Raw genomic sequence first — 25,495 nt, 5'->3', positions numbered from 1 at the left:
AAAAGTCTAATTTCCCCTCTCAAGTGTTTCATCTTTGGTTGTCTGTCACCTCTTGGCCCTCCGCCTCTTTCCTCACAGGGGGTAAACCGCATTAACTTAAAAGGCTGCACGGAGGGGAATTAAAACCTTGCTAAAGACTTTGAGTTTACTCTAATATTACTGATTTCCTTGTATTTACAACGGGTAAAGACACTTGCTTGTGTTGCAGCTGGAGCTGTGGATAAATCAATTGTACAACCTTGTTTTCTACGCCTTGTGTTGATGGTTTATGTCAGAGTAAAATATTTCCCCTGCAACTGCGGCAGCTTTAAACCCTACAACCCCGCCCCTCAGCACTATCACATGAATCTGGACTCAACAGTGGATGTGAAAAAAGTTTGGAGGTCTCGCTGAAATCACTTTCTCAAACTAGTGTCATATTTATGTGTAGTTTTTTCACTTTGGAGAGACTTTTAGATCAAAGTTTGCATCGGAAATTAATAGCCGTCTGAGTGTTTTCCCGGCTGTGATTTCTCCAATTTTATTTTTCCCTGCAGGAATACGGAGAGAGAGAGAGAGAGAGAGAGAGGGGGGAAACGGTCTGGCTGCTTGAAGGTATGTGGGAGGCATGTAACGTGTTGTGCGCTGCTGAGATTTAATTTGGTCAGCGATCACTACTTTTAATGTATCTCCTTCGACTTCTTTACCCGAGTATTTGGCGTCTTTTCACAGCTGATTGACTTCCGAACAGTGAGAGTTTGAAACAGACAGACAAGGACACAAAAGTTCAAATGGGGTGGGGGTGGGGGGGTTTAAAAGTGTAAACAAATCCGATCAAAACTCCTGCACTCAGGCGCATGTAGTATTATCCGGGCCTTGCGTTTATTCTAATGTTATTGTATTGTAACTTTTCGACAGATTTGTTTCGACACCGAAACTTGGCGACATGGACGCGCACCGCGGCGTGCCTGCGGCCGGGCAGCAGATCGTGCACGTCCGCGGGGACTCGCAGACGGAGCTCGAGGCCCTGTTCAACGCCGTGATGAACCCCAGCGAGTCCGTCCGACAGCCGCCCTCTCTGCCCATGAGGATGAGGAAACTCCCGGACTCCTTCTTCAGGCAGCCGGACTTCCGAGGCCACTCCAGACAAGTACTAAAACACTGCTGCAAAAAGTAAAAGTAGAAGTACTTGAGAGTAGGAATACTCTGTTACAAGTAAAAGTACTGCATTCAAAAGGTTACTCAAGTAATAAAAGTAGAACGAGTATTGGTATCAAAAATATAGTTCAAGTAGTCATTCTGCAAATTGGTCCAATTCTGAATAATATAATTAGTTTTCACTTTAATTAATGATGCTTTAAAGTGTTATAAAAGCTGGTAAAGGTACAGCTAGTTTGAATGAGTTTGTATGCTGCAGGGTAGATTGTGAATTTACTCCAGGTGGAACTAAAGTCTGATTTAAATTTGAATTATATTTCCCATCATTAATCCCAATCTGCAAAGTAACTAAACGGTATGAAGTAAATATAGTGCAGTATTAGTACATGATTTACCTCTGAATTGTAGTAGAGTAGAAGTACAAAGTAGCATAACATTGAAATACTCAATCAAAGCACAAGTCTCTCAAAATTGTACTTAAGTACAGTACTTGAGTAAATGTACTAAGTTACTTCCCACCAATGCCACTAAGTACATCAACTACATTAAGTAAATACGAGAAACCAGAACAATGCAATACAACCCAATACTACCTGATGCGTGACATTAGTAAGTTGTTGCGTTGCATAATAATGCGAATAAAAATATATATTATTTTTCCCATCTCCATTCTCATATCTCAGGGACAAACTATTAATAGCACTAAATTGGTACTGTAGTTAATAGAAATAATAGACCATCTTTTAAATCAGGAGTACATCTATAATAATTTTACTATAATTGTTTGTTTGGTTTATATAATAGTGGGAATAAAATGATGACCATCAGGCTAATATTTCCCTCAGTGCAGGGGGAAGTCTTCAAATGTCCTGGGTTTTATAAGACCAACAGGCCAGATGTATTTAACCCACTATCATGTAAGCAGAAAACCAAAAACGGTGAGACTCTTGCCCTAGTTAATTTGTATTATTAAACATTAGCATTACAAATAACTAAAACAATAATCTGACCAGCAAAGATATTTGCAAAAGATTGTGGTATAAACCATTTCGATTTTGGCTCCCGTCACTTTACCAATCAACACTAAAGCTGGTAAACTATTCACTGATCTGTTTCTCCATTTTCAAAAAGAACAATCGGTGAAACTTCTTGGTAGTAATTTAACCCTATTTGAGAGTAAGGCAGCCAGTTTCACTGTTCTTCTTCTCAGTGTTTGTTTCACCTTGGCTCTCTCTTGTTACCATCCAAATCTTTTCTTCCTGCTGGTTTATGTTTCTGATTGTGGTTTGTAGTCTTGGGAGTTGTCAACCCTGCTTGTTTCTCGTCAGGCCAGTTCAGATGGAGGTGTGTACGGCTCCCTCACTCCTCCTAAGCACAGCCGCTCCCAATCCTCCCCGGCCTCCCTTCCACTCAACTCGCTCTCCACTCAAGCAGCAGATGTAGCGGTGGCGGCGGCTGCGGCGGCGGCAGCACTCATACCTGACGACATGCCACTCCCCCACGGTTGGGAAATGGCCAAAACGCCCACTGGCCAACGTTATTTCCTCAAGTAAGGTCTAACTTCTGTTTATCAACGTGTTTGATCTGCCACACTGCGGGTTACCTGAAGTGCTTTCTGTTTAGACAGAAGCATCAGCTCCACCTTGTTCTAAAATCTGCATTTCCTCATCGGCACTTACCTGGTACATGGATGCAACTCATTATTATTTTTAGTCCATAATAAATAGTAACATTACCCCTCACATGTCCCCAAAGCTCAGAGAGATTGCTTTAAATTGCTTGCTGATTGTCCATAAATGAATGATGAGAAAAGCATCACATCAGCACATTTTCGCTTGATATATGACTTAATAAAGAAGATTCATATAATCTGTATTCTATCTGGAGCATCAAGCTATTTAAAAATCCCCAGGAGGAGTATCTTCCTGTTATAGAAAATATCCTTGTTGAATATTTGGCGAGAGAAAGCACATAATTAAAGGAAAGGGACACGCAACACTGCAGATATAACCAGGATTCAAGCTGATCAGGTGCATGCAAACAGAGTGCTAGCAACTAGTTCTGCAAGCTGTGTGGTTTCAGTCAGTTTACACACGTGGAGAGCTCCCTCCTGTCAAAGGCTACAGGTAGTACAGGTAAAGCAGGTCCGAGGTTAAAATGTGTCTTGCGCTTGTTATCCATCAGGTTGCAGATGCAGACATGTTGAAACTTGTTGTATGTTCACAGTCACGTGGATAAGACAACCACTTGGCACGACCCTCGAATCGCGCAGCTTCAGTCGGCTGCAGCTCAGCATCCCATCTCCGGCACTCCGATCCACGCCCACTCCCTCAGCAACCCTGCTCCCACTACGCTACAGCAGAACATCAATCCAGAGACAGGTAGCACTCTGCTCTCCTCCCCACTCTCACCCTCCAGTTTCCCTTCAAAGCACAGACCTTCTTTTCAGTGTTTAACCCCATCATCTGGGGCCTGGTCTTTGCTGGGTGTGTTTTCTTCAGGATTCCCCTTTTTTGGTGTCTGCATCCATTGCTCTGGTGACTTTGGTGGGAATTATATAAATCGCACTGCAGATTAAAGCCTAGGTTTAACTAATAATGCTATGAAATGAGAGATCGGAATCTCAGACTCTCTTGATAATACATGAGTGCTGCAGTACATTGAATGGGCTCATAAATCCCCCTTTTCTTATTTTGAAGCAGGTTGTATAGCTTGGTAAATGGTTGTTGTCTTTCCGCTCTTGTCACTTCTCTTTTTAGTGTTTATTTGAGTTTTGCTTTCATAAAAACCGAAACAGAGAGAGCGAATACAAAGAAACCAATGCCAAGACATTATTGAATGCAAGTTGAATACAAGGAAGTATTTTCAAAAGTATTTAACAGTCACTCTGGACAACCCACAGACTTTGCTGTGACCAGCTTCATTGAAACGACTTTCTACTAAAGTAATGCAAACTTTCTATAATGTGTGCAATTAATAATTATTATAAATAAACTGTGAATTATCCAGAATGATATGGCCAGTAGTTTGGTAACAAGATGTTGCTTATATTGTCATTTGGCTGAATAGACCCTTCAAGGGCAAAAAAAAAAACACATTTGGAATCCCTCTTTCTTTTTCACTGAGAACGAAGTCATTGATTTACTGTGGTGTTTACTCTCTGCCACCCTCTGCATTTAAGCAAGATGCACATAGCTTGGTACACTTTTACCCTACAGAACATCATATACTGTCGCTATTTACCCACTAACCTTCACTTCTATTCATTATAAAACCTCTGCAGACTAAAAGCTGCACAAACCTTTAAGGACGTGGGCCAGTTTTTTGACTTTTCTACTTTCACACGCCATTCACTCCATCCACCATTTGCCTTCTCACTGTGTACTTTCACTGCTGTTCAGGTCCACTGCCTGAAGGCTGGGAGAAGGCTGTGACTGCAGATGGAGAGGTGTACTACATCGATCACATAAATACGACCACCGCATGGGTCGACCCGCGTCTAGGTAGCACACTATCAAACTTGTGTCTCCTGAATTGACAATTCTTGTTTGTCAATGAGAAGCATTTTGTTCCAATGTCCAACCATCACAAGTTGGCAACCAAAATAAGAAAGAACCCAAAGTTTTGACAAGTTTACCTGAAATGTATAAACCTGTGGAAAAGTTTACTTAATTTTTAAATGTTCTTCTTCTATGACTTTTATGTTCCAGCCCAGAAGATGATCCCTGGTCTCCATGGTTTGGCGCTGCAGCAGAGGCAGGAAAAGGAAAGGCTCAGATGCAAACAAGGCCTGCCTCCACAACACACACAGGTCAGAAATACAATAACTTGGATGTGCCATTTCACTCCATTCTAAAACTCGCAACACAAGCAGCCTTAAAGGTCACCTATTATGCAAAATCCACTTTTTCATGTCTCTTATACATAACCATGTGTCTCCTCTGTGTAAAGAGACTCTGAAAGTTTCAGGAAAAAAGATTCTCTCACTTTTTGTCCTGATTCATTTATATAAAATGAAAATGAGCTGATCAGATTTTGGCCACTTTATGATGTCATAACGATTTTTTAGCTTGTGTAACCATTAGCCAATCACCAACCAAGGTAACCCCCCCCCACCGTATCACCTGAATCTCCTCCTAGAGCACCATTGTGTTATTTTTAACCAAATATCTCGCAGAGGGGTGTGGGGAGTGGCTCCTTATTTTCATCTAAAGTAACAGATATGGCGCATTTCCACTACAGCGCGGAGCTCGCTTTAAGCGTGCCGAGCCGTGCGGGAACCGTTTTTGGTTGCGTTTCCACTTAGCGTAGTACCGGCTAGCGGGTACTATTTCACAGTTTTTCTGGCCCCATAAAATTGTGGTTCTATGGCCAGGAACAACCAGGCTGAGTCGGGCTGAGTATGCTAAACTAGAGAGAGAATCGCTGGCAAGGGGCTACAACTACAACAAGATGAACATATTTGACCGTGATTTAGTTGTAATACACATTTCAAAATGATGCCGAAGTAACAACATTCTGATACCGGTTAGTAAAAACCATGAATTAATGCTTTGACAAGTCTGCAGACAGACGGCAGGCGAAAAACCTTTTTAAAATACTTGTTTTCTAAATAGAGCTTGGCTAAGCTAACGCAGTATATGCTCCGACCGTTCACACTCACAACAACGGCCTATACAGACATAAATAAACCAGCGACTGTATTCGCCGTGACACAGGCAGTCTGTGGTTTGTACTTGTTTAACTTTTGTCTAGTTTCTGAACAGATATGAGGAGCAGTGAGCTCTGAGTGCTAACAGCTAACGGCTGATGTTGTTTTTCTTGGGCTCTCATTGAAGATGACGTCACGGCTCCACATACACTGCGTTACTATAGTTACTACCCCAGTTCCTAAACTGTAATGGAAATGCGCCATAAATACCTCATTCACACCAACGCAACTCCGGTTCAAGCTCCGTGCTAGAGCTTTTCAGGTTCAGAACCGGTTCTTCGGTTTAGCTTTGGCTCTTTTCACACTGCTCAGAGTCCGACTGGTGCTGCGTCATTGCGTCATCGTTTGCGTCATGACGTAACCGTTTGCGTGCCTGCTTCATAAAGCCAAACCGCGCGGAAACCTCTCACAGCTGACACCGACAACAACAACAATGGCCGATTGTGCTCCAGCTTCCTCTGTACCTCTTCGGAAGACCAGATTCCCAGTAGGTAGCTGGTCTCTTCAGTGGACCACTGCTGCTTGTTTAGTTTCTCCATCGTTGTGTACAAACTGGATAAAACGCAGGCTTTTTGTTGTTGTTCAGGAGTTGATCCCGCCCCGGCCCCCGCTTCGACGTAAGCGTGACGTATGCGGTGCTTTTGCAATTTTTTTGGTGCTTGAAACAAACCGGATTCCGGAGCTAAGATGCTGCTCCCCTGCGGTGTGAACAGGAAAACCCAGTGCTTTTCAAGCTCCAGCTCCAAACCGGCCCTGAAACACCGTTGGTGTGAATGAGGTAAAAGTGAGCCAGTCCTAACGAGGCCTAGCAACCGAGCGAGGCCATGTAGTGGAAATGCGCCATTAGAGAATCAGCACTTTTGAAACAGGGCTGAAACAGAGGGGATTATGGGATGCTACAATGCATGATCTGTTTGGTGTTTCGAGCAAACTACTTCAGAGACATGTTTTGTATCTGAGACCTATAATATATTGATGAAAAACAGTATAATAGGGGACCTTTAATTATTGTTATTCATTGTGTAATATCATTGTATTTAGATGTATTTAGTTCAGAGTTTACAGTAATTAAGTGACCAATTAAAGTACAGTTTGAGTTTTATATGTGTTTGTTTCCGTTGTAGGAGGCAGGAGGAAGGAACCAGATGCCCGGGGGGATGGATCATGACAGGAACGCACTAACACTTGTCCCATCTCTGGATGTCAGGATCAGATCCTCAAACCACGAACCAACACTCAATGGGTGAGTGCATGTTCACTTATGTGTACTGAAGATCTCCTTTTATTGTATTGTAGTAATAGTCACAGAGGTGTGTTCATAAAGGGAAGAAAGTAGGAAAGGTATTCATATGCATTTCTTTAAGTAAAAGCAGTTACAGTGTAGAAATAATCAGTGAAAAGCTAAAGAATGGTTACCTAATTATAATATTTATATTACTCTCAATGCCAAAAGTCTACTGAAACTGATTTATGTTTTGTAAAGAATAGCCTATGAGACCTTTTTAAAATCAGTGTACTTGAATTGTCCATTCAGTGTTTTTGATAGTCTTTTCAGGTATTTTTAACACATGATGATCGGATATAAATGAATGTGTGTGTCCTTGTGCAGCGCTCACTCTCGCAATGAGAGCACCGACAGCGGCCTGAGCGTCAGCAGCTTACCCCGCAACTCAGACCACATGCTGAGCTCTGTGGATCACATGGACACTGGTAATACACACACACACACACACACACACACACACACACACACACACACACACACACACACACACACACACACACACACACACACACACACACACACACACACACACACACACACACACACACACACACACACACACACACACACACACACCAAAGTCAGAAGGATGGTCCAATGTGATATCTGTTGAATCTTAATCTATATGACAACCATAGGAAGCGATTTATTTGCAACCTTTTTAGAGAATGTTTCTCAACTTTAGTCGTCATAGTTGCCTAATTAGCAACTGGTTCAGATACTTATGTTGTTTATCTCAGAACTAAGAACATTGGGATGTTTTTTAATTGGTTTGTGAAATCAGGCTTGTGCACATGCCTTCCAGTGGTTAATGGCATAAACATTATTGCCCATATCGATAATTTTTATAAAGACAATGCAGAATAATCATAGTTTCATTCAAGAAAAGCAATGACATTTTAGTGCACAGATCCTGGTCAAATTAAGTTTTCATGATATGACTCCTTTAAAGGAGGATGGCAAACGTGAATCGTACATTTTATTTATGCACATACACTTTTCCTGGAATACAGTTTAAACACACTGGCAGAGATGGCAAAAGTACACACATCCTTTACTGAAGTCGAAGTACAGATACTCGTGTTTAAAAATACTCTGGTAAAAGTAGAAGTACTGACTAAACCTCTTTACTCAAGTAAAAGTAAAGAAGTATGGACTTTGAAATGTACTTGAGTAAAAAGTACCCATAACTAGCAGCTGTTTTAAAGAGTACCTGACCTTCCTTTATATTAATAGAACAATAATGTCATTGTTAGCTCATGAATGTTTCCATGCTGAACAACGGCAACATGACAACATTTTCATTGGTCCCTCTTCTTTAGAGAAGACCTGGGGCCTCATGTATAACGCCGTGTGTAGGATTCACGTGAGAAGGTTGCTTACGTAGTAGAAATCCGAAAAATAGGTCCATACATTTTCCGCCACTTTCCGATTCATCAAACATTGCGTACCGGCGAGGAAAGTGCGTACGGCACTTCATACGCCGGTTTCCCTTTAATAAATCACAACCGACTCGAAATGCGGTGCAGCTTTTGCGGGCTTCACGTAACGCCCATATTTGCCTATAAATAGTCAAAGAAACGCCCTTTCATTCATTCATTTTGACTGACTTTATTAAGAAGATAGCAGGAAATGACGACAGAACAGCTAAAAAAAACATCTCACACCGTGTCAGATTTTGGTTATTTTGGGGAGGTCGAGATAAATCATATTGTTTGGGGGATGCAGTTTGAACCAGAGTAGCAGCATGGAGGTCCGATAGTCACCAAAATAAATAAATAAGTGGTCCGAAAAAGGTTAATGACAAAAAAAATACACATAGCCTTCCTCAGGCAGTGTATTTGTACCGGGGACAGGAGACCCCCCCCCCTTGATTAGAAACTGTAAGAAATGATCGGGGAATCCCTCCGGGGTGGAGTCATGACGACTGGATCTGAATGATGTTTTTGTATTTGGCGGCTTGTGTCCCAGCTGTCGATCAGCTGTGCGCAGCCTGTGCATCTCAACCCTGAGGGGGGGCCTCAGCAGCAACTCTATATCCACCAGTTAAAGGAAACACAACTAATGTGTTGTGTTATATTAGCTGTACAATTTACCACATATGGTGTTCTTACTTTCCATACCTCCTGTGTTTTACGAGCGACTTATCAAGTCTTAGCAAACGGCATAAAACACGATTAAACATGATAGTAATAAAACCATGCTCGTATCTACAACCTATAGAAATGCAAAACGGCGTCAGTTTAGACGTAATTCTGTTCACCTGCTTACCGCATCATTTATGAGAAAACATTTCATAACATTAACACAACATATTCGAGGTGGTTTTAAATAACATATCCGTATTTATTTATTTCTCCCAGTTATGTTTTTGTGTGCACTGACTGAGGAGTCTCAAACAGGCGTTTGTTAAATCATTTTAAGATTGGCTTTAATCAATTTGTGAAAATGAATTCTTCATATATGATAAATGAGAGGTAACATTTTATTTATGGTATTATTTCCACATAATTCTCTCCATTCTTCTTTCTGCCAACGGTGTCGCAGTTTCTCGTCTCTCCCGTTTTTGTGCTTAGTGGGTAGGCATGGGTTAGAGTTTGCGTGGAGGACCGCACGTTTTCCCGTCAAGTTAGTATTTTATAAATCGCAAACATTGCGTAGAAACTGGCGTACGCCATTTTTTGAGCGTATATCCCTTTTATAAATGAGGCCCCAGGAAATGATGGATACACGGATCGTGTTCAAATCAATAGGCACGCAATGACTCTAAATAATAATGATCACGCCACCAAACACACATTCAAACTAAAGGAACCAGCCTGTTTGGAAATGTAAGAAGTAGAAAGTACAGGTATTTGTGTCAACATTTTAAGAAGTAAAAGTAAAAAATCGTAAAGTACTGATACCAGAAAAATGTACTTAAGTACAGTAACAAAGTATTTCTACTCCACTACTTCCCACCTCTGCACACTGGTCTACATTCATCTGTATTAAAGAGAGAGACCCTGCTTTGGTGAAAATGCCCTTCCAAATTCTCTCGGCTCAACACTAATATTCAAATAATTGTTTAAATGTTACTCCTCTTCTCTGACTTCTTCCAGGTGACTTAGTGGAGACCTCCTCGATGTCCTTACAGGATTCGATGCCTGTGCTCCCGATGTCCGATGGCGAGGAGCTGATGCCGTGCATCCCCGAGGGTCTCAGTTCAGACCTCCTGATGGACATGGAGACAGTTCTCTCTGGCTCGCACATGGACAGAGACAGCCTGCTCACCTGGCTATAGACACACCAAGCCACCACCCAACAATCATCAAATCTTCATGACATGACGGAGAATTTTGGAGAATCTTCAAAAGTGGTACAGACCAAGGTCACTGAGAGAGTATGCTACTGCTGTGTGATGGATCCCTAACACTCCTCGCACGCTGAGGAAAGACAAAGCCTGACTCTCGCAGGCGGTGGTAAGCTGCTGGTGTTTTCCTCTTTTTGGGCCTTGGTCATACGGAGATGCATGACGGAGCATCCATATTTTTACAACGCTCTTTCCTTTTAGTCATCGGCCTCAAATGATGCTCCCCACGTCTCTTGTAAAGTGCGTCACAACTTATTTTAGAGTGCAGTTATCTTTTATTATCCCCATTTGGGTGATTGAGTTTGCAGTAAACTTTTTAAAACACAGTGTCAAGTCAATAAAGTCTTCATGTAGCATTTACATAAATGCAAGAAAGACTCAAATAGCATTAAAGTTGTTTTAAAGGATATCATATCCACATTACCCGTTGTTACCTCATTTAGCTTGTGGGATAAAAAGAGCAACATCTAGTGCTACTACCTCTAAGCAGCCTAATACTTTATGCTCGCAGTCCAAAACATGTTGTTAAGAAGCATCAGGACTGAGAGCAAGAGATCAAAGAAGTTATTTTGATTTACACTACATTGGTTCCATAAAACCAAAAATGTCTGCTCTTATAATCAAAGCTCACACTATCACTGCTTCACATAAACATCAGGGTGAGAGGACGCACCCTTGTGGTGAGCCAGTAGAAGATCAAAAACACTAATAGAGATTTTACTCACAGACTTTAAAGGTGGGGTAGGTAAGTTTGAGAAACCGGCTCGAGATACACTTTTTGTTATATTCCATGGAATGCTCTTAACATCCCGATAGCAATGAATATCTGAAGTGCTTTGACAAAAAATACATTAAAAAATGTCATCTGTGGAAGCCGTGGTACTGTAAAAAGCACGACCAATCATCTTAGCCGGCCCGACTAAAATAACTGGATGGCCTACCTGCCTGTCAGCCTTCCATCTGTGCACAAACTTATCTCGTGCCCTCATTGGTCATGTGCACGTTCGTGTGTGTTGGAGGAGGGGCTCTGTAAGGAAGTGGCAGATTTTTTTCCGGCTGTGTATTTTCAAATTCTAGCGCACTCGAGCTGGTTTCTCCAAAATTACCTGCCCCACCTTTAAGTTAAAATGCTCACAAACCGAAAAACAGTATTAAAACCAGAGTCACTGCGAACTCTGTGTGGAATATCGGAGGAGTTTTTTTGTAATTACTATATGATGATAAGCTTTATCTGAGGTCACAGTGGAGACTTCGTTCCTAACTAATCAAAACCTGTTAAAAGCCTTCACATTAAGAGAATGAAGGCGACAGCAGGAGATGAAGTCTTAACTATTGGCACTAAAACTGCAGCCAAGTATGTTTTGAGGACTTTTTTTTATAGAAAGGAATGCTGGAATGAGGATGTCTACAATTAATGAACACATGTTCAGTATAATGCAATCCAACAACAATACGGGGTTTTCCCCATCTGGTCCTCTGGTTAATTTAAATAGTAGATAATAGCCCAAACCAAAGCCACACTACATATATGGACTTTGCAGTGTGAAATAGCTCTGCTCTTTATTTTTGTTTCATTAAAGTCTGTTCTGCAGTCTAAATTACTGCAGACAAAATCACAATTGTTTAAGTAACTAATATTTAGGTTGTCTTAGTGTTTGATGAATTGGTTTGCATTTATTTTTAAGTGTTTTAGTAATTGTTTCCCACTCCAGCATTAAATATAAGCTCCACAAAGGTAGTATTTATTGGCAATTAGTTGTATTGGATTGCATGATATTGTACAGTTGTAAAATGATTATGTCCACCCTTTGTTTAAGAAACGAAGCCACAAAGTTGCCATAAAGGCAAGGACACTATCTCTCCTTAGTGTGCAGCAGATATTGTATCTCTCCTGAAACAGGATCAATACTTCTTCTCACTTTTTCCAATAATAGCTTTATACATTTCTAATCATTTACCTTTCCATATTTTATCTATTTTTCCAGTCATAGGTTTTCAACAGAAAGACATAACACAAGTAACCATCTCAGCCATATTTGAAAACTTTTGTCTAATTAAGTCAAATTATTTTTCCATTTATTACCAAAATTCAGTTAGCTGACTCCTAAAACTTGCTTGACTCATATATTAACTCGAGGTGTTTTTGGTGGATCACAGTACAGTCATCCATTATACGAAACATAACTTGTCTGGAGTAATATAAATGAAAATAAGAATAGTACAATATTACAATCATATTTTTCAGGGAAATACAATCTTTCGTTTGAACCCATTAATGGGTGTAAAGGTACACCGTAACACTGTAAAATCCCTCACATGTAAATAACTCTTAACTAGTTCAAAAGTCAGTTAATTGCACTACAGAAGCACACTAAAAGATTCTGCTATTACATATCCAGATTGTTGACATATATGGATAAGAATCCCGAATACATTATAGTTTTTAAAGTAGAGCAACATCGCAGCAATGTACAATGTTTTTGATTTGTTGTAAATACACTAAAACGTGCAAAAATCCTGTAATAATCAGTACCATTAAGATATGAATTTGCTACCACACTATAGAGTTATAATTTCCTCTGTCCAAGGCTGAAGTTTTCCACTCTTAAGACTTGTTTTGTAAGTGGGAATGATGCAAATATGTGCAACATACTAATTGTGGATGCTGTGTTCTTGGTATATTTTGTTTTAACTGCAAGAGCTCTCTGGTGCTGTAATACAGAAGGCAATCATTAAAAAGGGGAGCTCTTGAATTCTCCTCTTTTAGTTACTACTACTACTACTATATAAGAAAGTATATAATCTGTGTCTTTACCCGCTGGGTTGTTTCTGCAGTGTGTTTTATATTTTACCTAAATTGGAAGCTGTTAACAATTGGTGAGAGCGTTTCTTCTAACCAGCTTCTTTTTTACATTAAACAGTATTTAGAGGTGGAGACATTCATGTCATGCCCACATACAAAGCCAAGTCAACTAATATCTTCTAAATTAAACTACCATGGGCCTGGAGAGACTTACTGTTTATGCACACAATGCCACACACTACCTAGCCTTTTATTTATCTTAGCATGCATGACACTTGCTATGTATGTTACATATAATGATTTTTATTATCTTATTTACAGAGAATTTGGAGGAAATCAGACTTGTTTTGTACCTTTGTATGCATGTGCTTTATATAAATATATTTCTTCTTACTCTCACTGTAATCATTTTAAAGGAGTTTCTGTTGAATAAACTTTTAAATATACCTGACAAGTGGTGGATTCAAGTGTCTCTTATCAATTGTATGTTTTTGAAATAGCACATGGATGTCAGGCTTCTAATGTATTCCTATTTCTATTTGCACAATATGTTCCTTTTAAGTGGCAGTTATCTAGGGGTTTCCGAAGTTATTCAAAACACTAATCTAAGAAACCTTCTCTGCATAGGTACATATTTGGATACACGTACTTTTAAAAAAGTTTTTATTTAAGTTCCGGTTTCATTATACAAACATATTCACACACCTGTCAGAAGTGTTTTCCCATTCATTCAACTGTATCTCTAAAGCCAACACATAGAGATAAAATAATAGATATATGAAATAATAAGATATTCACTTTTTACAGTACCATTGTTTTTGTTACAGTACCACTGAATGATTCACTCAAGGTTCAAGGTTCAAGGTTCTTTATTTGTCATACGAACATAGCTACAGTGTAGTTATGCCGATGACATTCTTAGGTCACAGGCTTCTCCAACATTGCAACACAAAACACAGATAAACAGAAAAATATAGTGCAAGTAAATAGTAAAAATAAAAAATAGTTTAAAAAAGTGAAATAGTGCAATGAGAATCTACATGCAAGTTATTGGAATATGATATATTAGGTAAATAGATACATAATTTTAAAGTAGTAGCCAGATGAATATTTTGGATGATGTTTCAACATTTCAGGTGTTTAACAGTCTTATTGCCTGTGGGATGAAACTGTCCCCGAGTCTGGTGGTTTTAGTCCGAATGTCTTGTTTTCCTAGATAATCCTTGATTTGGTCAATATGATAACAACCATCACACAATCATGTGCGCTGATATTCACATTGTGTAATACATTTGAAAGCTTATAGATAATGACCTGCTCTTGAGTGCATCATTTCAAGCAAAAGGGATTTCCAGGTACCATAAAATGACCTGAACTGAATCACAAAGTTCACTTTCAAATCACTGAATGATGAGAAAGGTGACACACATAGAGAAAATGTGAAGAAATGACAGGGACTTTACATAAAAACACACAGGCTAATTATGTACACTCCTTATTGAAAGTAGACATGTAGTGTGATTAACATCACAGCTCTCGGCACTGTGTACATTTTCGACACATAATGGAGGCGTGGTTGTACAACAGGACGTTAGGGGAAGTACAGCAATCTATAATAACCTCATTCAAGAATTCTTTCTGATGATTCATTTGCAGACCTCTCTTCAAAGCCTCTATGTAAGTATCAAGAATGCTCTTTGTACCATTGATTTAAGATTACAATAGTATTGTTGTTATTGCTCTGGATATTTCAATTGTATATAGCCTACTATGAATATGCTCCGTTCGTAACATCTCTAAATATCTCTTTACAATTGTATTGTACATTTTCATGTTTGAATGTGGCCTCAGATATATAGTAGGGTTACATAATGTAAACAGTGGTTGAAATTAACTAAGTACGTTTACTTGATTACTCTACTTAAATACATTTTTGAAGTATTTTAGCCATATTTCCACAGTGCAGTATTGCTACATCACTTATGTCAAATAGTATATTCCAATACTGCATAAGTAAGTAACAATAATGTTTGTATACTTTTTTTATACACAGATTGGAATTTAACAGCTTGTTTCTGGAATTGACTAATGGGATTTGACACATAGAGGTTGTCATTCATTTTGTTACAAATTAAAATGTAGTATAAGTGAGTATAATTGGCTGGATTTCACAGTATTACATTTAATCATCCATTTATCAAATAGTTGCATTAGTGTGTTTGAAGCGATTGGATGTCCTGGTTTGCCAGGAGGACAGATAATGAAACAAAAAGTAATCCCGGGTAAAAATCGTCGTGATTCCGATGTATCTATTTTATGTAATCCATCTGAATATGCTGATTTTTGGTATGATGTTCTAATATTAGCGGAGGGATTTCCAGCAACATTCTATATTTTATTGACTGTCTCATTTTCATTTCAACATACCCGGAAGCAGTCATGCGCTGTCGTGATCTGTGACGGTCTCGAGTCGGGACTTTCCATATCGACTGAATTGGGAAACGGTGAGTAGACTCAGTGATGCTATTGGAAATGACATGTTACCTTGCTGTCTTATTAATTGTCTCAACTCAGACAATTTAGTTTTCTTTCCGCCGTGCTGCTGCAAAGACTAATGAGTCGTGTTTGACAGTTAGTCGCGTTAACAGACGTTAGCGTTAGCATGCTAATGTCGATTGGTCTTGTCAAACTGGTTTCTGTGGGGCGTTACTATGTTAATATACAGTTTATGGTTGATACACATCACCCAGGACCTGCTTTGTTCTAATAAATGGTTCAAAGCAACAATTATAAATCAATCCAAATCTCTCCTGGTTATTTAATGACATAGTTAACAGTTAAAGCTGAATTGAACCACAACATAACCAGTCAAACGGGAAATGTCTGGAGAGCAACGTCACATTTTGCATTTTGTACATACTCGAATATTTTCTTTGCCTCCTCTCCTGCTGTCCTAGTTTCGCCCGTGAAGGGGGAGAGGAGATAGGAGTCAAAGACAGGAGTCAAAGCACTTGTAAATCAAGTCAGATATACAAAAAAAAAGTAATATCCAGGTGAAATGACATTAACAAATATGGTTAAAACAGGGGTGGTATTGCTTGGGGATTATATCATGGTTAAAGATTATTCCAGATGTGTATCATGCTTATTTTAAAGCTCAGGTTCCGAAAACATACGCCCATAGCTGCTTCGGCAACCCTCCTCAATTATAGAGAGAGGAGATGAGGAGGCACAACATCCTGAAATGAGAAAGGCCCCTAGCATAATGTGACCCTTGCCAAAAGAAAATACCAGTTCTGATTATATTGTGAATGTGTAGCTAATTCACCACTTGGTCAACACTTTACTAACCTCAGTTCGCACAAAATTAACAGGAAATTGATTCTTTGAATTTCAGGTATAATTGAATATAAGTAAGACCTAATTGAACATTGCTTATTGTCATGATAAACCTGGCAAAGCTGCAACATATACAGACTTAAAGGTTCAAATCCTCCATGAAGAATTTCTACTTGAACCCAATTTAACATTTTCTGTCTGTTTTTTTTCTTGATTTCTACAGGTCCTGCTATCATTAACCGAAAGAGGAGGGTCCATTATCCACACCCAAGAAGGATAACCTTTTTTTTATTTGGTTTTTGGTATTCAAATATGGCAGATTAGACAACTACAAAAGAGATGTCCTAGAAGGGGGGAGGGGTTTGAGAGAGCATATCCCTTGGTCTGTGTATGTGTGTGTGTGTTTGTGTGTTCACTTGAGATATTTATTTAATTTCTAATGTTGGTTAAAATAATCACATTCTACATGATTAAATTAAAAGGGTCATACATGCCTGTGCTTAATATACAAGACAATCAAGTCTATACTGACCCAGGGTGAGAAAAACACTATTTCTAATTTGAGAATGCATTTAATTGACTCTCTAAAAAAAGTATATTATTTTTTACTGCACAGGATGTGTTTTGTTGGACGTACATCCACTGGGGCTTTAACTGAAAGAGAAATGTGGACGTTTCTGCAGTTAAATGTTCAGAGGAAGTACTCTCTGAAGGGAAAGGTGAAATGGATCCAGGTGTAAAGTTCAGCCTTTATGTTGGAAATAGGAGGTTAGAGGGAAATACATGACTTCATGCCCTTTGGAACCTCAGGCACTATTTGCCTATGACGTGAGGGTGGTGGTGGTGGTGGTGGTGGTTGCTGGACTGGTAGTTTTGTTTCTTCACTTCATTTCAAACTTACTTTCACTTTCTATTGCACTGAAGTCTTTTGATTTGAGTTGCATCCCCTCCCCACATTCTCGGCCCATGATCTTCTACTTTCTGTTGCAGTGTGAGTGAGTGTGTGTCGCTGTAAGAAAGCAAGACCTTGGGTTCTCTCAAACCCCTTTCCCTTTTTAAGGACATCTCTTTTACCTTTTTATATTTCTAAACTTTAATACAAAAAATGGAAACTCTTGTTCAACTAAAGAACAACCCCTTTCTGATGGGATTATGTCGCAACGGGCCTCCACCTGAGCTGCAATACGATAACTCCTCAGGTACCACTCTCTTTAATTGTGTTGTCTTTTAGATTTAAGCTTATGTGTCTTTTTAACTTCTGATGTGCTTTTTAAAGAATCGATGTGTCAGTATGATGTCCTTTTTATCCCACAGAGCTCTTCCGCATCTCTACCTTTGCCCGGTTCCCAGCTTCAGGAGTTACAGAGCGGAGTTTGGCGAGGGCCGGCTGGTTCTACACCGGCGTTGGCGACCGTGTGCAGTGTTTCAGGTGCAACGTGACGGCAGATGGCTGGCAGGCGGGAGACTGTCCGTCTGAGAAACACCGGCAGCTCTCTCCTTCCTGCTCCTTCATCCAGAGCCTCCCGTCCACAGCCAACCTGCTCTCCTCCTCGCACTCCGCCTTCTCCCCGCTCCGCATCGCTCCAGCCGTCCCGGTAAGATTTAATACAAGTTTCTTTAAAAATGACTAGACGAATATTTATTTTTGAAATGTTCTGGTATATTTTTCCTAAGTATATTAGACTGTATTATAGGGCTGTGCAATTAATCGTATTTTAATCTCGATTACGATTTTGGCATGCAACGATTACAAAAACAACGTAATCGAAATAAAACGATTATTAATTTTATTTTTTTTCTAAAAAGAAATGTAATTTTTTTTTTTTTTTTCAGTTGAATGATACTTAAAGTTCACGGTAATCAACTGTTAAAAACATTATTTTTTCAATAAATGGATGTTTTCAAAGTAAATGGATAATCGTTTTCTATAATCGTGATATCAATTGTTGACCAAAAATAACTGATTATTATTTTTGCCATAATCGCACAGCCCTACTGTATTATTGTCATTTGTAGGATGACCTTATATACAACCCATCTTTTCTTTTCTTTTTGTTATACCTCAGTGTTATTATTGATTTGATCATTTTGTTTTTCATATTCTCATGTTTAAGTGTTAGGATTTGAGACCTTAAACTTGTTCTGACCCCTTGTGAAAGAAACTGTTCTTTACATTGGAGTACTATTGGATGTAAAGGGGAATGTGAGAAAAGAACTAAGTAAAAGAAAAAATGACTAGACACACATTTATAGATATAATTTTAAAATGTTTACGTTTTTAAAAGGCTTTATTAGTTGTATGACAAGGCGGCGGTTTTGGCAATGACAATCTTAAGTGTCCTCCAACGATGCAACATACACTTAACATAAAACGAAAAAGACGTAAAATAGTATAATAGAACTAATTGTGACCATAGCTAAAGAATCATAATCAATCAATGTATTTTGTGCATATCACAATAAAACCTTTTGAATCTTTGAATATAGTTGTTCAAAGAGCAACTCATCTACTCCTTAGTATGAATGTGTCTGTCTTCTGTTGTTGCATTTCCTAGTAGAATGAACCTACCTGAGTACATGTTCATATTTAGTTTGCATCTTGTTGTTCCAGCTTTCTGGTCCAGGCCCAGCTGCTCCTAACCCGGCAGTAAGCCAAGGTGAGGAGCCGGTGGGCTACCTGAACATGGCCTTCTCTGCTCCCCCCCCCTCCAGCCCGCTCAGCTCTCGGGGTGTTGAGGACATGTCCCACCAGAGACCGACGTGCCATAACCCCAGCATGCGCAGAGAGCAGAACCGCCTGGACTCCTTCCACCCGTGGACGCTCTCCATCATAACCCCCTCCGAGCTCGCCAAGGCGGGCTTCTACTTCCTGGGTCAGGGCGACCGAGTGGCCTGCTTCAGCTGCGGAGGACAGGTGTGTGTCCTCACGGAGGCACCGACCCCCCTGCCTTATGGAAGAGTGTGTACATGTAGAAGGAAACGAGCTGTAGCAGACCGTATATAGCTCTTACCCTGGCTTGATTTAGAGATGTTGTAGAGAACAAGCCCTGCTCTGTCACATTCAAACATATCATACATAATGCAGTAAAGTCATGGTATAGAATCAATCATAATAATTGCCTAAAGAAATCTGTTTACGGGTTTTAAAAGATAACGATAGAAGTGGACAGAAGGCAATACTATAATCCTGCAGGTCGTATGTGTTTCAGGGTTCATTTCTTTAACAGGAAACATGACAGAAGTTTTCTGTTTTGTATTTGCAGTTGAGTAACTGGGAGCCAGGCGACAGAGCCGTATCCGAGCACCAGAGGCATTATCCCAACTGTCGTTTTGTGCGAGGGGACAGAGCCGACAACGTGTCGCTGGCGTCCGGAGGAGTCTCCTCTCAGCTGCCTTCAGGGGCCCCGGGCCTCAACAATGTGTCCAACAACGCCATGCAGCTGAGCGACGAGAGGCTGCTCACGTTTGTCAACTGGCCGTCTCGTATCCCGGTCCGGCCCGACCAGCTGGCTAAAGCTGGGTTCTACTATGTAGGTACGGATAATGAGACCAGCTGATCAGACTCCGCTGACGAGGACACTGAATGTTGGACTTGGAAAAGATAGCTAAAGCCGGTCCATATCTGCATTATCAGCTTTGAATGCTAGTGTCCGGCAGTGGCTCAGTCAGTAGGACTGGGAGCCGTAGGGTCGCCGGTTCAAGTCCCCGACCAGACCTAAAATATGGAGTGTGGACTGCTACTTGGAGAGGTCCCAGTTCACCTCCTGCCCTGCCGTGTTGTCCTTGAGCAAGGCACCGGACATCCCCCTTCCTCCCTCATGCCCACTGCTCCTAGTACTAGACTCCTGGTACTAGGATGGGTTAAGAGCTGAGAACACATGTCACTGTGTGCGCTGTGTGCTCTGTGTCCCCAATTCAATAGTGATATGATAGTGTTGTGTTTACAGCTTGTTGCGCTCTCCCAACATTAATTATTGCAGGTTAAAGGAGACTGAAAAAAAAATATCTTGGATTATTTTCAAAACTAAATAACATATTAATTCTGAAAATAATATGTGCACCCTTCCTGGTATAAGGCACAATTTGTATTACTTTAAACACATTTCTTTAGGACCACAACATAAAATATACCTCCCAGAAGTTAAATTCTCAATGTACCTTTTCATTTATAGCAATAACCTGTTGTGGATAAAGGTATTTTACTAAAACAGAAATGCTGTTGAAATGTAAATCTTCAAGCTTTCATTTAAATGTTTCTGAAACCGAGTTTACAGATAATGTCAATTCAAAGGTCGGAGGTTTTTTCCCTGTCCTTTCAGTAACAGTTTCCCGTGTGTGTGTGTGTGTGTGTGTGTGTGTGTGTGTGTGTGTGTGTGTGGGGGGGGGGGGGGGGTGTCCAACACACAAATGACTTTCCAGATCTAAATTCTATTGGGGACAGCTGGTTTCTAACAACTCATTTGAATACTAAATATATCATTTTTTTCGGTAAACCAATTGGGTTTCAGGCAAAAGCAGAAATGAAAGATGGGGAAACAAACCTGCCTTGAACTGGTTTCAGTTGAAACAGTCCTTTATCAGAAAAGAACATGTTTTCTTCTTTGAAATCCCCTTCAAATGACCCGTCACACTGAAAGTCCTTTGTTTGCCCTAAAGGTCGAAATGATGACGTAAAGTGTTTCTGCTGCGACGGAGGCCTGCGCTGCTGGGAGTCCGGAGACGATCCTTGGGTGGAACACGCTAAATGGTTCCCTCGGTAACCATACTGTTTCATTGTCGTTTCATTTTGGTTCAGAATGTGTGGACCAGAGCCCTTTGTACTTATACGTTTGTATTCCTCTGGTTTATTCCAGGTGTGAATATTTGCTCCAAGAGAAGGGACAAGAGTTCGTTCACCAGATCCAGGCTCGATTCCCTCGGCTGTTTGAGCAGGTTGGTAGCGAGCGGCACACAAGTCGTACACGTTTTGCCGAGAACAAGTCTTTAAATAAATGTTTTTTTCCCCCAAAAGCTTTTATCAAATGGAGACAGCCGCTCCAGAGAGTTTACGGATCCACCTGGTGAGTTAGGAAGGATTAGCTGACTAAATGGATTTTGGCACAATGTAAAGAGTCCTTGACGGACAGGAAGTGCTATCAACCAGCTTGACGGTTGTACTCTCTGTGTCTCAGTAGTTCACCTCGGCCCAGGAGAGGAGCGCTCAGAAGATGCAGTGATGATGAACACCCCTGTGATTAAGTCCGCTCTAGAGATGGGCTTCGAGCGTAGTCTAGTGAAGCAAACCGTCCAGAGCAAGATCCTGACGAGCGGGGAGAACTACCGCACCGTCCAGGAGCTGGTCTCAGACCTGCTGAGTGCCGAGGAACAGAAGAGGGAGGAGGAGCGAGAGATGGTGGCCGAGGCAATGGCATCAGGTACAGCTGACGGAAAATACCTTCAGATATGTTCTGCACTGACATGAACCAAAATGAAATCCAGCTATCTTCATGCATTCTGAATCCTTCCACTTTGCTCTGTTACATTAGATGGCTTCACCTTTGTGAAGAGACACCAGGCAGCGTTGATCCAGCGGCTGAAGAGTGTGGAGCCAGTGCTGGAGCATTTAAGGGAGCAAACTGTGATCTGTAAGCGTCTACTTTTTCTTTCTTTTGTTGGCCAGAGAGGGCCTTTATTTGAGAAACAGAGTGAAAGGGGAAACAGAGGGGAGGTAATGTTCGAATCGGCTTACAAGGCAGAGGGACTCCGCATATGGGAGGCCCTCTTTTTTAATCATTGGATTTAATCTGCTTTAACAGCTGTTGCCCCATCTTTGAAATGTTTTGTAACTTTGTAGAAAGGACAGTTACTAGTTACTTTGGGATGCAGGATTTAGGTCTTAAGAGCTACATGTCTGATGATACCTGAAAATGACCAGAGTTGCAATAAAGGGAACTCAGGGTGTCCGCGGGGTCTTAAAAAGTATTAAAAGTTGATAAATCAATTTAGCGAAAATGAAGGCTATTAAAAAGTATTAAACGGCATTTTCCAAGGTATTACATTTTGTAGCTTGTTTTCAATAAGTCTATAAATTGTCCAAAGAGGTTGTATTCTACAGTCTGCCTGAATGTAATCATTGCGTAGGTGTGTAGTGTGATTCTGTGTACTTTATTTATGGCATCCTGTTGGATTTGACGTCATCTGAACAGGACATCGCACGCTCACTGCTTGATAGCGCGCAAAGGTCCGTTTACGCCGGTTGTTAAACAACATCGTTATGGGGAAATGCAAGTCTGCGTCCAAATGGTTGGAAGATAAGGAAGAAGGACAATCAATACTGTATATAGTAAATGTGAGGTAAAGTGTGTCGCCAAGGTAACCGGTTAAAACTCAAAGTGGAGATGAGGTCTTAAAGTGTAGGAAAGGGTCTTAAAAAAGGTCTTAAATTTGACTTCAGGATTCCTGCATATACCCTGGGTTAGGTAAGTAAGAGCGCTTTGTATAAATGATGTTTTCTGTTACTACATTAGGAAAAAAAGAATGGTAAATAAAGACAAAGCGCTTCATACGTCGGACGGAGCTGCTCAGTAGATTGTGTTCAACAAGCCGTCTATAAAATCAACAAGGATGGCTTTTTGTTCAAAATGTAAACCGTGTTCTTCAGTTTATAATATTCCGAGCATGACTGATCAGCTACTGTTGAGCAGAGTTCGGACAGAGACTCGGATATGCAGCTTTAGCGTCTTCAGTTCTCTCCGCTGAGAGTAATACTTCCTGTCCCCCTGCAGCCACAGAGGAGTACGGCGGCCTGAAGGCTCAGACGTCGGCCCAGCAGCAAACCGCCCGGCTGATCGAGCTCATCCTCACTAAGGGAAACGCCGCAGCCGAGGTGTTCCGCAACTGGATCCAGAAAAACGACGTCCACCTGCTCAGAGATCTCATGGGTATGTCTTTATAACACCAAGAACATCATGCAGTATGTGCTCATACTAAACATTTCAATACAGTTGGTCATGAAACTAATACTGCCATGTTTAAGAAGAGGTCTAGTGGTTTATTCAACTCCTGAGCAAACATTGTTCTGTCTAAAAAGCCCAACTATTAAGCATAAGATAGCTCTCAAGAAGTTCAAAGTTCTTGCTTTTTGTGTTGTTTTGTTTGCCTCATTGTTTATAAACCGACGTCTAAGCTAACTACATTTTAACTTTCACATTTTCAGCCGTGTCTAACGAAGCTGCATCACCAAGCCAAGATCTTTCAGGTATTAAGACAAGCATAAAAACTCACTATCCAACTTTTTTGTGTTTTTGATTTCTATTTGTTTATCTTTGAAGCACTTTGTAACTTCTACTTTGATAAGTTTATCTTTGCTTAATATCGGCCCCATGATGTGAAATTTAAATGTTAGATGAACAGCCTATTGTATCTAAATATACCTCCAAGTACATGACTCTCAGTCTTCTGTTAACGTTACTTTGCTAATGAATAAAATGTTCTATTTAATTCACTTTTTATCATCATCGAACATGTACCGGTAGATCAACGTGTTGGAAATGTCTCCTTTTTGTTTTGCAGACCTCCCCATGGAGGAGCAGCTGCGGCGCCTGCAGGAGGAGCGGACCTGCAAGGTGTGTATGGATAAAGAGGTCAACATCGTGTTCATCCCCTGTGGACACCTGGTGGTGTGCAAAGAGTGTGCGCCGTCGCTGAGGAAGTGTCCAATCTGCAGAGGCCTGGTGAAAGGAACGGTCCGGACCTTCCTCTCATAACCGGGGAGTCGTTCAGTCTCACAACAATATGATAGAAATGTTTATACAGTTGAGGATATAATCCAATATTACAGTAATCAGTAGAAAGCTCTGGGTGATGTGTTTGAAACAAGTATATTATTGATGGGAAGTATATACATTTTATCTGTAAAAATGTATGAAAAAACGACACCCTCTCCTTAGACCCTCTTTAATTACTAATTGTTATATGACCTAAGATTGTATTAAACTTAATTTATTTGAGATTGTATAACCACAGCAGTGCATTTCATGAAAAACAGTCATCTTTTTTCTTAATGGGCTGACTAATCATATGATCAGCACTCACTAATTTAACCCTGACTTGTTTACTGTGGGGTTAAGTTCACTTATAAACTGATGAAAAAAATACATATTCAAAATGTGACTTTAAGGAATTACTTTATAAACCACAGCTGCAATATAACAGCTTTTGTGTTCAAGACAATTTTCTAAGGGTCCTCAATTGCACCTGGTACCAACATGTGATACTCCATATCTACCACAGCAGGCAGTATGACCAGGTGGTAAGAAAGGTTACACAAATATTAAAGGTCACCTATTATGCGAAATCCACTTTTTCATACAACACATGTTTACACTGTGCCAAGAGATTATGAAAGATTTGCTCTTTTTGTCCTGATCCATTTATATAAAAACTTGTCTGAAAATGAGCTGATCAGATTTTGGCCACTTGTGTAACATTATCCTGTAACCCCCCCCCAACCATTGTGTTCTTTGTAACCAAATATCTCACGAGGGGTTCCTTATTTCCATCTAAAGTAACAGAATCAGCACTTTTGAAACAGAGGGGATTATGGGATGCTACAATGATCTGTTTGTTGTTTTGTATATCTGAGACCTATAAAATTCAGTTTCATTAGTATGGCAGAAAGAGCTACATACTGGAAATACTTATGATAATACAATAAATAAAAGCTTAAAGGTGGGGTAGGTAGCTAGAGTGCGCTAGAATTTGAAAAAATCTGCCTCTTCCGTGCACATGACAGGTGGTAGGCCATCCAGTTATTTTAGCTGGGTCGTGCTTTTACAGTACTACGGCTTCCACAGATGACGCATTTAATATGTTCGTTGCTATCGGGAT

General features: G+C 40.3%; 2 protein-coding genes across 5 annotated transcripts; both read left to right on the top strand.

Annotated features, from left to right (window-relative positions):
- Positions 1 to 328: 328 nt before the first annotated feature.
- LOC307017908 (transcriptional coactivator YAP1-like) lies at positions 329 to 13,734 on the top strand. Of its 3 annotated transcripts, XM_079647841.1 has the most exons (10): positions 329 to 383; positions 537 to 594; positions 898 to 1,129; positions 2,466 to 2,686; positions 3,364 to 3,518; positions 4,539 to 4,640; positions 4,848 to 4,948; positions 6,973 to 7,091; positions 7,458 to 7,558; positions 10,235 to 13,734. In XM_079647841.1, the coding sequence occupies exons 3-10, from the start codon at positions 926 to 928 to the stop codon at positions 10,414 to 10,416; spliced, it is 1,185 nt and encodes a 394-aa protein (XP_079503967.1). In that variant the 5' UTR covers positions 329 to 383; positions 537 to 594; positions 898 to 925; the 3' UTR covers positions 10,417 to 13,734. The 3 variants fall into 3 exon arrangements, with proteins under 3 accessions (XP_079503967.1, XP_079503969.1, XP_079503968.1); XM_079647842.1 differs by lacking the exons at positions 329 to 383; positions 537 to 594 and adding an exon at positions 610 to 729; XM_079647843.1 differs by lacking the exons at positions 329 to 383; positions 4,539 to 4,640 and having other exon boundaries at positions 396 to 594.
- A 1,985-nt stretch (positions 13,735 to 15,719) lies between these two features.
- On the top strand, positions 15,720 to 24,817 carry birc2 (baculoviral IAP repeat containing 2). Of its 2 annotated transcripts, none has more exons than XM_079647413.1 (13): positions 15,720 to 15,792; positions 16,851 to 17,826; positions 17,942 to 18,222; positions 19,239 to 19,541; positions 19,891 to 20,161; positions 21,284 to 21,383; positions 21,481 to 21,559; positions 21,639 to 21,687; positions 21,799 to 22,041; positions 22,153 to 22,251; positions 23,392 to 23,547; positions 23,823 to 23,864; positions 24,179 to 24,817. In XM_079647413.1, exons 2-13 carry the CDS (start codon positions 17,733 to 17,735, stop codon positions 24,370 to 24,372), a joined length of 1,911 nt encoding a protein of 636 aa, XP_079503539.1. In that variant the 5' UTR covers positions 15,720 to 15,792; positions 16,851 to 17,732; the 3' UTR covers positions 24,373 to 24,817. The 2 variants fall into 2 exon arrangements, with proteins under 2 accessions (XP_079503539.1, XP_079503538.1); XM_079647412.1 differs by having other exon boundaries at positions 15,723 to 15,792; positions 19,239 to 19,586.
- The last annotated feature ends 678 nt before the right edge of the window (positions 24,818 to 25,495 follow it).

This window comes from Notothenia rossii (assembly GCF_949606895.1).
Source record: "Notothenia rossii genome assembly, chromosome: 9".
NCBI lineage: Eukaryota > Metazoa > Chordata > Actinopteri > Perciformes > Nototheniidae > Notothenia > Notothenia rossii.
Note: the sequence above shows the minus strand (reverse complement) of the source record. Positions and strands in the feature narration are given on the sequence as shown.

Bases quoted from the DNA above. Each gene is read 5' to 3' on its own strand.
- LOC307017908 (XM_079647841.1), top strand. From the start codon at position 926: ATGGACGCGCACCGCGGCGTGCCTGCGGCCGGGCAGCAGATCGTGCAC. The intron at 4,641-4,847 runs GTAGCACACTAT...TTTATGTTCCAG, and splicing joins ATGGGTCGACCCGCGTCTAG to CCCAGAAGATGATCCCTGGT. The intron at 4,949-6,972 runs GTCAGAAATACA...TTTCCGTTGTAG, and splicing joins TGCCTCCACAACACACACAG to GAGGCAGGAGGAAGGAACCA.
- birc2 (XM_079647412.1), top strand. From the start codon at position 17,733: ATGGAAACTCTTGTTCAACTAAAGAACAACCCCTTTCTGATGGGATTA. The intron at 21,384-21,480 runs GTAACCATACTG...GGTTTATTCCAG, and splicing joins CACGCTAAATGGTTCCCTCG to GTGTGAATATTTGCTCCAAG. The intron at 21,688-21,798 runs GTGAGTTAGGAA...TCTGTGTCTCAG, and splicing joins AGAGTTTACGGATCCACCTG to TAGTTCACCTCGGCCCAGGA.